Source organism: Anas acuta, chromosome 11, assembly GCF_963932015.1.
Source record: "Anas acuta chromosome 11, bAnaAcu1.1, whole genome shotgun sequence".
NCBI lineage: Eukaryota > Metazoa > Chordata > Aves > Anseriformes > Anatidae > Anas > Anas acuta.
In genome coordinates, this window is record NC_088989.1 from 13,167,980 (window position 1) to 13,180,344 (window position 12,365).

Consider the following 12,365-nt stretch of genomic DNA (forward strand, 5'->3'; position numbering starts at 1 on the left):
TTTGATTCACAGCCTTTCCTTAAGATTGTCTCTTTTTTTTCTAATTCAGTTGAAAGTGGAAGCAGTTAAAGCAGTAATTTCACGTTTCTGCATACTCTGAGTTACTGGTGCTGTCTGAATGTTTTCATTTCACTGGCAGTGGTTGTTTAAGGGCCTAACTGTAGGGATTCTGCTGACATTTGTGTTCTGCAGACGTGTATGAGTGAGCTCAAAAACCTCTCAGTAATCACAGCTGACAGGGCAGTCTATGGGCCTTGTACTGCATCTCCTGTATGAAGGCAGGAAAGGTGAAATGGGTGTAATGTCCCCCCCATTTCTTTCTGCATGTGTCAGAAAGATGGACCCTGGCCACATGACCTGCTTTGGTGTTTCTCATGAGAAAACTCTGTTCTTTTTTTCTGCTTGCACTTGCCGTTTGCATGGTGTTTCAGAAGCAAAACCAAAAGTCCTGGCAGGGTGCTGCATGGGGGTTCCTTCTGCTTGACATCCTCAGGCCGGGTCATAAGACCATGTAGCTGTTTGTAGTGATGCTTGTAGTGATGCTCAGACACGTTATCCCCAATATCTGCAGATACCTGGTAGAGCAGATGGGTGTCCATTCTGGGCATTTGCCCAGAATGGTTTTCAGGGGCATCCAGTTTCAGGTGGCAGTCCCTTGCCACTTGGTCTGTGCCAAGCTGCAGTATGAGCGTGTCTGACACCAGCAGAGACAAGACCAAACAATGTGCTAACTGGGCATAAAAGCAGCTGGCGCCAGTACTTCAGTTCCCTCCACAATTGCTGTCAGCACTGACTGTGCCAGGGGGTTCCATGTTCCTCATCGTTAGGAACTAACAAATCTGTGTGAAAGTGCAGCTCTGAGCACGTAGTCTGCATGTCTCAGAGCCAGAGCTGCTCTCTTCCTCTCCTCAGACAACTTCTCTGTTTCTAGAGAAAGTAAAGCTTTATATTTGCATTTAATGATCCCTGCTGTTCTTCTAGACTTTGCTATCAGTTTGCTAGAACTTCAACATAGCGTATGATGCTGTTAGATTTGAAGTATTTTTGTTTCTTCTCCAAAAGCTTCTCTTCCTTCTCTGGCTGTAGTGAAGCATTCTGTTTGGATGCTTTGAAATGATATGCAGAGGGACTCTGAAATTACACTGCATGAAGACTGCTGTATTTACTGCTTAGGTCTGGGAACGGACCTACATTGCATCATCGTGATCTTGACTAGTCTCCCTGAGGCCTTCTTGCACTGCTCTGGAAATGGGGCTTTTATTTCACGTCTAAGCTATCAGTTATTTTCAGCTGGACTAGGGACATTTGTCCCCTGTCACTTTGCCTCTCAAACTGTCGTTCTTCTCAGACTAATTCTCTCCAACAAGCTGTTTGAAGTCCTTCTCAATAATGTTTTTGTTTTTTTCTTTATAGGTGTGCATGCACCCCCATAACGTGCTCTCAGATGTGGTGAACTACACCTTATGGCTAATGGAGTGCTCCCACGCCTCAGGCTGCTGCCACGCTACCATGTTCTTCTCCATTTGCTTCTCGTTCCGTGCTGTCCTGGAGCTCTTTGACAGGCATGATGGACTTCGTCGTCTTGTTAATCTGGTAAGGCTGAACGGGGCTTTAGTGTCAGTTTTTGCACCCTCTACAGCTAATTAACTGCAGAGAGTTCTGTGTTTTTTTTTTGTTTGTTTTTTTTTTTGCTTGTTGTTTGAGGTTTTTCCTTGTCAGTTCCCAAGAGATGGGGGAGGTGGGGTGAGTTTTCAGACTAACAGACCTGAGGATTCTTCTTATTGTTAATAACAAGATCGCTGTCCAGAGGCCAACTGTCCTCTGAGAGCTTTTTGGTACAACTCCAGGGTTAAGCAGCACTCACTCAAACAGCAGTGGCTTAGTGGTGATTCAGATCTTTCTCTGCCTTCCACATGTAGGTGTGGTATTGTCGTGCACCCTTTTGGATGCAGATACCTCCAGCTTTGCTCCAGGAGAGGTACAGCTGTATTTGTGCTGTGCTGTGGTACTCACAGTGCCTTATGAGCACAAATTATACTATTTCTGTACAAAAAACAGTACCTCTGCGTGCTGTGCAGTCACGGTAGCCTGGGTTGGTATTAGCTCAGGGACCTTGCCACAAGCACGTTTTGTGTTGTATAACACAATGCCTGATGGTGCCTCTAGATTTTTACTTATGTAGCTGCTGGATTTCTTCATAGATAGCGGAGGAGGAGGAATGGTTCTTTTTAGACTTAATTATTATCCAAGCAAATAGCTGACTGAACAGAAAGGCTTTCATCAGCTCTCTGAAAGAGAGTATGTTTGTGTATCTTTTGTGGCAAAGAGAGCTTGTGTTTGGTACAAGTACAGCTGAGAATTGTAGGTGCTATTTTTCTGAAGTGTGGGCTGATGAACCTTTCTCTCCTTTCTCTTTCCACCCGACTGCTTTCTGAAGATAAGTACTCTTGAAATCTTAAACCTGGAAGACCAAGGAGCTCTCCTGAGTGATGACGAGATCTTTGCCAGTCGCCAGACTGGGAAACATACCTGCATGGCCTTGCGTCGATACTTTGAGGCTCACCTTGCTATCAAACTTGAGCAGGTGAAGCAGTCGCTCCAGCGCACGGAAGGTGGCATTCTGGTACATCCACAGCCCCCCTACAAGGTGAGCAGTGTGTTGCAACCTTTCAACGTGGACAAAATCTCTATAGAGAAGTGGATAATACCGAAAAACTTAGGAATTAATTTGGTAGTGACAAATAAAATGTCTTTTGGACACCATAGTTTTTTAGGAACGACTGGGAGGTACTGGTGTTGTCTGTGACTTTGTTCTTCAATCTTTTCCCTGAAAATTTATTTATTTATTTTAAACTAAATTTTATGGCTGCTTGTTCTGATGGAGTACATTCACTTGTGGTTTCTGGTTTCAGTCACAATGGTTTTCCAGAAGAGCTAAAATGAGAAAACATGACTTTTGGCTTCTGCAAAAATCACTTACATTTTCAGTAATTAAAAAAAATGTGTTTAAGCTGTTGACGTTTTGATTAGAAGAGTATTTTCAAGTTGAAAGGCAAACTTGTTTGGAGTTTACTTTTTTCTTCGTTATCTCGTGTAGTCCAAACTTAGAAACTGTAAATGAGTGTTTTTTCAGCCTTTTTAATACTTCAGCATAAATTTCTTTTGAATTATGGTCTAGTAGCTTAAAAACAGATTAATAACAGAATTAAAAACAGAATTTTAGTGTAACTTCTTAAATTGGTCTAAGCTTTCTAGACTACAGAAAAACTTAAAGGGTATTAAAGGTTATTGTTCTGTAGCTTATTGCATATTATCATGGCAACTGCTGTTTTCTTTTTGTATTTGAAGAATAAAACAAAGTAAATAATAAATCTGCAACAAACAGTGATAGCTTCAGCTTAGATGTGGGTGCAGTTTTCAGTTAAATCCCAGCAGTGAAGGGTTTGATGTGCAAGTTTGTAACCCTTGTGATACCTTTCTAATGCTTCCAACTCCTTTTTTGGCAGGCCTGTTCCTATACTCATGAGCAGATTGTAGAGATGATGGAGTTCCTGATTGAGTATGGTCCAGCACAGCTCTACTGGGAGCCAGCAGAGGTTTTTCTTAAGTTGTCTTGCGTCCAGCTCATGCTTCAGCTCATTTCAATAGCATGCAACTGGAAGACATACTATGCAAGGTAAGCTGCTTGCTGTAATATTTTATTTCTTTAGTGCAGTAAGCTGTGATTTTTGGGCAGGACAGCCATTAACTTTCTGAATTCCCTTTCTTTTCTTAAAACATCTAAAGCAGGCACCTAGTGGGTTGTAGGGGCCTGTGCTTTGGTTACACAGTGTTCATGAAAGTTAACACTGGAGACAGCAGGACTAAAATCTTGAGGTAGAGGGTGGATGAGAATTCTGAAGAACCAAAATGCCTCAGGCCTTTAATTTCTGACAATTCAGAATAGTAGAGCGTAGTCACAATTCTGTGCTACTTTTCTTTGTTATTTTTCACCTTTTTATTAGAAACTAGAAAACCTTTTAAGAGGGTGAAATCAAGCTATGTTTTCCATCTGGAAAATCAGGGGAATGTCTGTGTGGATGTAGTACATCTAGCTGACTTGAGAGGATGTTGTCTGTCACCTTTGTTCATTCACTGGTACTTGAAATTTACTGATTAGGTACAACTGTGCAAAGGGTGCAAAGGAGTTGTGAATATGCAACAAGCCAGCATTTGATAGAGGGGAAAAAAATCTGAAGGTGAACTCGAGCAAAGCACAGTAACAGTGTCCCTAGATGATACACCACCGGCTCTTAAGCACAGTGTGTTTGTAGAGAGGCTTACCTTGAGATGCTGCTTCTCAGTTGCTCCTGTCCTAGCCATGGACATGCTCTGGGGGCACCGTGATACTGTGCTGTTTCTATGGCACATCCTTCTCCCCCCCCCCAATCCAAACCCAACAATTTGCAGCATCCTTACTCTTACAAAAGAAAGGAAACTGCACCAGGCTCTGATAGGTAAGGATACCCTTAGTATCCTGTCCCCAGTATAGAGAGAGAATGGGTGCAAAATTCCAGCCTCTGCTTATCCTGATCAGCATCTGCTCCCAGGAGTGAGAGTGTAGTCCTCTCTAGAGACACTTGCTGGTGAGTCACGGTCTGCCAGGACTAGTTGTCATCAGCTGTATTGTCACCAGGGCTCCCTCCTCCTTATTTCTGCTGCATACAAGGAGCTCCTTGCCTAGCTTAACTTGAAAGCCTTCAAAATCTGTTTTGCTTGTGCGCTCCCCGCCTCCCTCTCTCAGGTTGCATTCTCCTGGGTAGTTTCTCTTCTCCTGTTTCTTATTCTCTGCATCTGTTTTCTAATTTCTGTCTGTGTTAACTCCTGCCTCGCCGTACAGGCTTACAAACCTTGCCCCTTTTACTTGCATTGTTCTGCTCTTCCACCTCTTGTTCAACAGTTCTCTTCATTTTCCGCACACGTGTCTCTCTCTCAATGTGGTGCCTAAGTTGATGCCTTTTTCCTTGTCATGATTGTCTGTTTTACTGCTATAATTTCCCTTTGTTTCAGAGAAAACTTCCTTTCTACTTGATTGGCAACGAACTGTTTTAGAGAGGAATGTTTTCTGACTGAGATATAGAGTTAGGTTAGATTGAGAAACTTAATTTAGAATGCTTTTGTGGATAAGTGTTAGGAATCTTAGTCCTGTAAATTCAAAATGACAGTGCTTTTAGGAGCCTGTGGGCAGGGTGGGCTGCATGGTGACAAACTGCAGGAGACAGTGTGCATAGTTACAGTATGTGAGGACAAGCCCTTTAAGAGAGGAACATCCTAACATCAAAAGGCATTATCAAAAACATGAGATGTGACCAGTTTTGTTTGTTGGATTAGGGTAGAATGAATGCTGTTTTATGCTGCTTAACAACTCTTGTTATACCTCTAAGAAGTTCTTCTGTTACTGACTTCCAGGAATGACACGGTACGCTACGCTTTGGATGTACTAGCCATCCTGACTGTGGTTCCTAAAATCCAGCTGCAGCTGGCAGAACCTGTGGATGTGTTAGATGAGGCTGGATCTACTGTTTCCACTGTGGGTAAGTTGAATATGGTCCTGGTGACTTACTCTTATCAGTTGGCCTCTGGTATGTGTTTGCTTCAAATGTTTCTCATCTGCGGTGAGACAAGGGTTAAAATAATTCATGTACTCAGAGCTATTGTTAGGGATGCAAATAAATGGGAGAGCAGACTGTCATGATTAGCACTGTGGTTGGATTACAAATTTGAAGGCATGGTCTTTGACTCACGCTTCTATTCAAGAGCTCATTAAATACAGATGCAAGAAAATTTGCTTTTGTAATGGGACTATAAGGTTCCCTCAGCTTCCTAGAAATTTAGGACTCCTGAGGATATTGCATTTGGGAATAATGTGAGAAGAACAATTAGTGCTATGTATTTGTTTGAGTTATGCTCTAATTGGCTACCTTCAGATTCAGTACATGAATGAAATGGGATTTTTTTTTTTTTTGGACAAAATAGCTTTTTTTTGAGAGCGGATTTGAGCTTCTGAAGTGGACACGAAACCTTAATTTCATTTGGAATTCTGTCTGGAGGGAAAAAAAAGATACCAAGTTTCATTTTTGCTTGACTCATTTAGGAAGCAGTTTCATCCCCTCCGTTTCCAATTTTATATTTATACAAGAGAGTTGCTCTCTGTGATCAGAAGTTAGAGGCATTTCTCTGTATCATCTCTGTGCCAGATATCTTAAAGATTTCAATCCTGGGTCATGCCTGACCTCTGAAAGATTGGATGCCTACTCACTGATGAGGTGTAGAAAAATGTTTTGTCAGGGAGGCAGAGGAATGTGTCTTATGCTAGTTAGAAAAAATGAACTTCAAAAATTCCTGTAATTAAGAGGAATTAAGTGTTTCTCCCCGTTATCTGGAAGACTCCCTTACTTGTCTGATTAAACTGTGTGAGATGCGCTTGGAATTATTAAAGAAATTATTTCTTTCCCTCACTAGGTATTAGTATCATCCTTGGAGTTGCTGAGGGTGAATTTTTCATCCATGACGCCGAGATTCAGAAATCAGCCCTTCAGATCATCATCAATTGCGTATGTGGCCCCGATAACCGGATCTCCAGCATTGGCAAATTCATCTCCGGAACTCCTCGGCGAAAGCTTCCTCAGGCCCCCAAGAGCAGTGAGCACACATTAGCTAAGATGTGGAATGTGGTACAGTCCAACAATGGCATCAAAGTGCTGCTGTCATTGCTGTCTATAAAGATGCCGATCACAGACGCAGATCAGATCCGAGCGTTAGCCTGCAAAGCCTTGGTGGGGCTCTCACGCAGCAGTACTGTCCGGCAGATTATCAGCAAGCTCCCCCTCTTCAGCAGCTGTCAAATTCAGCAGCTGATGAAAGAGCCGGTGCTTCAGGACAAGCGCAGCGAGCATGTGAAGTTCTGCAAATATGCTGCTGAGCTGATAGAGCGTGTCTCGGGGAAGCCCTTGCTGATTGGCACAGATGTCTCCCTGGCTCGGTTGCAGAAAGCGGATGTGGTGGCCCAGTCAAGGATCACGTTTCCTGAGAAGGAGCTGCTGCTCCTGATTCGGAACCATCTCATCTCTAAGGGCCTAGGAGAAACTGCATCTGTCCTTACTAAAGAGGCTGACCTACCCATGACTGCAGCATCTCATTCATCTGCCTTCACCCCTGTTGCGGCTGCTGCCTCTCCTGTGGCCCTGCCTCGCACTCCTCGCATAGCTAATGGCATCTCAGCCCGGTTGAGTAGCCACACTTCCGTAGGTTCCCCTGCCACCTCTGTCCATGCTCAGGCAAGGCCGTCTGCATCCCAGGGTCCACTTGCCCTTCCAGGCCCTTCTTATGCCAGCAACTCTCCTCTGATTGGCAGGATTAGCTTTGTCAGGGAGAGACCATCTCCCTGCAACGGCAGAAAAATCAGAGTGTTGCGACAAAAATCGGACCATGGCGCCTACAGCCAGAGCCCAGCTATCAAAAAGCAGCTGGACAGACACCTTCCTTCCCCACCCACGCTGGACAGTATAATCACAGAGTACCTTAGGGAGCAGCATGCCCGCTGCAAGAACCCTGTTGCCACCTGTCCCCCTTTCTCTCTCTTTACTCCCCACCAGTGTCCTGAGCCAAAACAGAGGCGCCAAGCGCCAACTAACTTTACCTCACGGCTGACCCGCAGGGCAGCCTTTCCGAAGTACGGAGGGGTGGATGGTGGCTGCTTTGATAGACACCTTATATTTAGCAGGTAAGGAAGAAAAACGTTTCTTGCTCCCTCTCAGGGTGTGCCCTGTGCCAAAAAGCCTTGCCTGGAGTCAGGCTATGGTGTCCCACAGCGGAGTCTCCTTGGACAGACAAGTGTTTTAATTCAATAGTGGCAACTGGGGAGCTTTGAAAAGCAATTCCAGAAGTTGTTCTGTTTCTCCTGTCCGTAGTACTGACCCTTAGCACATAAAGCACACTCTATTTTCAGTGTCATGTTAATTCATTGGCAGCAGTGGCTAATGAAGCTCATACTTCTGTTCTCCTCTGGAAGGTAAGTATGTAATGACAGCTTTAAAAGAGTGTAGCACAGCCTTGAGGTTGGTTTGCTGATGGACCCAGGCCTACCGACAGATGGAGGACAGCGGAATACGTATTTTTCATCGTGCAGCTTAATTTTCAGCACAGCAGTTGCTAGCCTTATGTGGCCTTTGTTTGCTGAGGTTAATTTGGAAGATGATACTAAGTTTACAAAAAATAATTTTCCAGATGACAGCATTTTCAGGTTTTCCATCAATCCAGCTTTGAAGATGGACTCCAAGTGCTTCAACTTAATGATGTGCTATAATAGAAGTACCTAATCATGCAAGACAAACCCTGAAATGTTGTAGACGCTGCTGTCACGTATTCACTCAAGCAGTAGCCTTATAATTGATACTTGGCTTGTCTGAGATGAAAGCTACAACTTTTTACCTATGTGATCTTTAAGGACTGGTTTTAATGTTATCACACGGTAGTTCAGTTTTGCTTTTCTGCTCTCTTTTGGGTGTGACCCTTTTTTTTCTACCTTCTCTAGGTTCCGTCCTATTTCTGTGTTCCGGGAAGCAAATGAGGATGAGAGTGGCTTTACCTGTTGCGCGTTTTCTGCACGGGAACGATTCTTAATGTTGGGTACTTGCACAGGGCAGTTGAAACTCTACAATGTATTTAGTGGACAGGAAGAGGCTAGTTACAACTGCCATAACTCTGCTATCACGCACCTTGAGCCATCCAGGGTAAGTAATCAAAGACCTGTGCTGAGTTTTAGAAGTTCTCATAGACTAAAGCCTGGTATATTTTGGGCCTGTCTGGCTATGTAAATGTAAAGTGTACCTACTGGCTGGCCTCTAATGCCCGTCCTGAAAGTACTCATAGCAGTTCTGTGCTACCTTTCTGAGTTCTGTGTAGTTTTTTCTTCCCGAGATAATAGAGAAGATGCAGGGGCTGTGTGCTTTCATAAATAATGTGTGTGTCTGTAAGTGGTAAAACGCTTAAAGTGCCTACATTTAAGAGAGATGTGAGATATAATACCAGAGTTTATACAACAATTCTTTGTTGAAGAAAAGTCTTGTGGGAGATGATTCTAGGAAGAAACCAGGAGGTAACCCATTTACAAGCAGAATAAACTCCATTCACAGTGCATCAGAGTTCAGGCAGGGGTTATCCTGCTTTTATCTGCTATTAACATCATAGATCGTTCCATTGTTATGTTTTCATTCATCTGTATAGCATAAAGAGCCCTTGGCATAACATCAAATACTGAGACATCCCCACAGAAGTAGTTTCTCAAGCACAAGACCTGCAGCAGTTCCTAAATTAATTTTGTAAGCCTAAATTTAAGAGTACAGGTAAAATAACCTCTGTTTTCCCTGGCATTTTTTCCTTTCTCCTCCTCCACTCCCATCTGGAAATACAGGATGGATCTTTATTGCTGACATCTGCTACATGGAGCCAACCTCTGTCTGCGTTGTGGGGAATGAAGTCTGTCTTTGATATGAAGTAGGTGTACTCTGATCTGTGGGGGTATATTGTAGTTAGAAGAAACATTCAACATACTCAGAATTCCTAAGAGCAGACTCTGAAAGGACAGCACAGCTCCCACAATGTCTGTGATTAAAAAATAAAATATGCTCCTTTTCTTGTTTAGTATCTTCCCTGTTTTATTGAGTACAGACACCGTAGCAAAATTCTACCTACCAGAAGTGCTGTTTGATGCAAGATAGATGAGTAAAATCACTGTTGTTCCTGAAGACAAAGAAATGTTTGTAGTCTTATTCTCATGTTAGTAAACTACCTTGACAATCTTTTTGTAGATAGTTACAGAATTTTATAATATGGTAATTTGCATGCTGAAATTTTTAGACCTGGATATCCCAAAGGCAGCTATGTCAAATTGAGTTCAGTATTTACAAATGTCTTTTCTCACCAAAAGACATGTAGCCATTTAAAGGTCACTCCTACAAGTAATGTTATGTTTATGGCAGACCCTGTTGCAGCAGTAATTTGGTTACAAGCCTAATAACTTGTTTCTTGTGGTTTTTAACTGGTGTGTTGTAAAGGCTGTGTGTCTGTGATAGATACTTCCCTACAAACGCCAGTGGAACACGGTAGCATGCTATGGTCAATGGTGAAAGGAAGTCTTCTAGTTTCTAGACTTCAGTTTTTGGCATTGTTGGAACCTCTGCTCGAGGTGCTGTTTAGTTCACACAGGCGGTTTGAATCTGCAGTTCCTTGACCTCCTTACTGACTCTATCTACAGGCATTCCTTCCCTGATGACCACTACGTGGAGTTCAGCAAGCACTCTCAGGATAGGGTCATTGGCACAAAAGGAGACATCGCCCATGTAAGTTCCATTAAAAGTCATGGCTGTGAAACTGTGACAAGAATATAATTACTCACAGAGTGTTTACTAATGGATCGGGGTGCTATGATGCACAGAGTATAATGGGTGAGCACAGAAGCTTTAGAGAAAAAGCTTTGGAAGTATCAAATAACACTTCTCTCTGTGTTTAAGGGTAGAAACTCGACCATTCCAAATCATCTGTAGCATGAAAAATGTGCGGTGTGTTGTTTCTCTGGTTATACTGGGCAACAGAAATCTGCTTTTTGTTCGTTTAAGAGAAGTTATGTCAGGCTCTTCCCCTCCCCCCCAAAGTTGACTCCTTTGCCTGATTTTTCATTAATAGTAATAAAAATAAATAAATAAAAAATCTAGCAGTAGCTCAATCAACAGCCATGGAAAATGGTTTACTAAGTATCCTTATTCTTCTCTTTCCCCCAGTAATCTAGAGCTTACTTATGGGTGTCGCAAGTTTAATTTTACCGATCTAATTTCATAGAATACTGCAGTATTTTGTATGAATACCTGCAAATTTGACAGATGCAGGCTTCAGTGATTCTGCTCCTCGGTGCTAATCTGCATTCATTAGAGACACTGTCTTTTGAAAAAGCATTTGCATAAAAATACTGCCGTGAAACCTAAAATCATATATAATTTGAATAAGTTATTTATTGCTCTTGATTTTTGGAAGTATTTTGCATTTAAGCAAACCATGCATTCCTGCCCATTTTTTTTAACTTTATCTGGAAGTCAGATGTGTTTGTGCTTTGTCTGATAAGCAGATTGGTTTCCAATATTGAAGACTTTTTTTTTCCTTCTCTGAGTTTGAAAGAGGGCTGGGCTCTTCAGGGTATTACAGATCAAATTTATCTGATGGTCATAAACTCTTTGTACTTGGTAAAGCCCTTTTTATTTTCCAAGTCGTCTTTAAAGCTTTTTACAGTTTACTGGGGCGAAGCATAGAAAGTTGCCCTAAGTGTAAATACCTGAAATTGTAACTCCTTTTCTGTAGATATGGCTATAACCCCTTCCTCTACCCCTTCCTCCCCCTTGTGCTTTGGGGTTTTGATGTTTTTATAATACCATCTGCTCTGAAAGCGGTTGAATTTCTGAAACAGGCTCTGGCTAAGTGGTACCTTTTTGTCTGCAGCTTTCTGCCCCACTTTTCGTAATGGGGTTAATTTCTTTGGAACTAATGCTGATCGTGTTAAATATATTGGCAAACCTGCAGTAAGTTAAGTACTGGCCAAATCATGTTGTGAGACTTGGTTCCAGCTGTGAAAAACTGTTAGAGTAGCAGAGCAAGTGATATCTTTATAATGTTCTTGCTTGAAATTATAAAGCAAAATGGGGCTGGGGGGATTCTGGAAACAATCTATAATATGGGATGTTCTTAGGCACAAGTACCTTACAAATTGTGACTAATTTTTCTTTTTCTTTTTAATCTAAAAGATCTATGATATTCAGACTGGCAACAAGCTATTGACTCTGTTTAACCCAGATCTTGCCAACAACTACAAGAAGAACTGTGCCACGTTTAACCCCACAGATGACCTTGTCCTAAATGATGGTGTCCTCTGGGATGTCAGATCAGCACAAGCCATCCACAAGTTTGATAAATTCAACATGACCATCAGTGGTGTTTTCCATCCCAATGGGCTAGAGGTCATAGTCAACACAGAAATTGTATCCTTTGGCCACGGTGGTAACGTGCTGAGAGGCCAAGAATTTACATTGAAAACCAAGTAGCTGTTTGAAGTTGTATAAACAGTCTGCTGGGTTACAAATTATGAAGAGTAACAACTTGTTGTCTTTGAAGGGAGTAAGTTGGGACTGTCAGACAAGTGGCTAATTTAAATCTAGACTGCCTCTGCCTCTGATTTTGGCCTAGTGGAAATACTCGAGAGGTTTTTTTTTTTTCCTAATGCACTTGGCGGTATCTCTGCTCTCTTCTACTCCCTTACCAAGATCTACCATGAAGCTACTGCA

The 12,365-nt window shown here is 42.4% G+C and overlaps 1 protein-coding gene across 1 annotated transcript in view; it reads left to right on the forward strand.

Moving 5' to 3' along the window:
* The window catches only part of DCAF1 (DDB1 and CUL4 associated factor 1), a 51,056-nt gene that overhangs the window by 18,609 nt on the left and 20,082 nt on the right, over window positions 1-12,365 (forward strand). Inside the window, exons 10-18 of the mRNA XM_068694759.1 lie at window positions 1,414-1,593; window positions 2,438-2,647; window positions 3,507-3,676; window positions 5,449-5,573; window positions 6,502-7,762; window positions 8,573-8,771; window positions 9,452-9,534; window positions 10,295-10,379; window positions 11,829-12,062. Of these exons, the coding sequence (XP_068550860.1) occupies window positions 1,414-1,593; window positions 2,438-2,647; window positions 3,507-3,676; window positions 5,449-5,573; window positions 6,502-7,762; window positions 8,573-8,771; window positions 9,452-9,534; window positions 10,295-10,379; window positions 11,829-12,062 (2,547 nt within the window). The remainder of the gene's footprint in view (window positions 1-1,413; window positions 1,594-2,437; window positions 2,648-3,506; window positions 3,677-5,448; window positions 5,574-6,501; window positions 7,763-8,572; window positions 8,772-9,451; window positions 9,535-10,294; window positions 10,380-11,828; window positions 12,063-12,365) is intronic.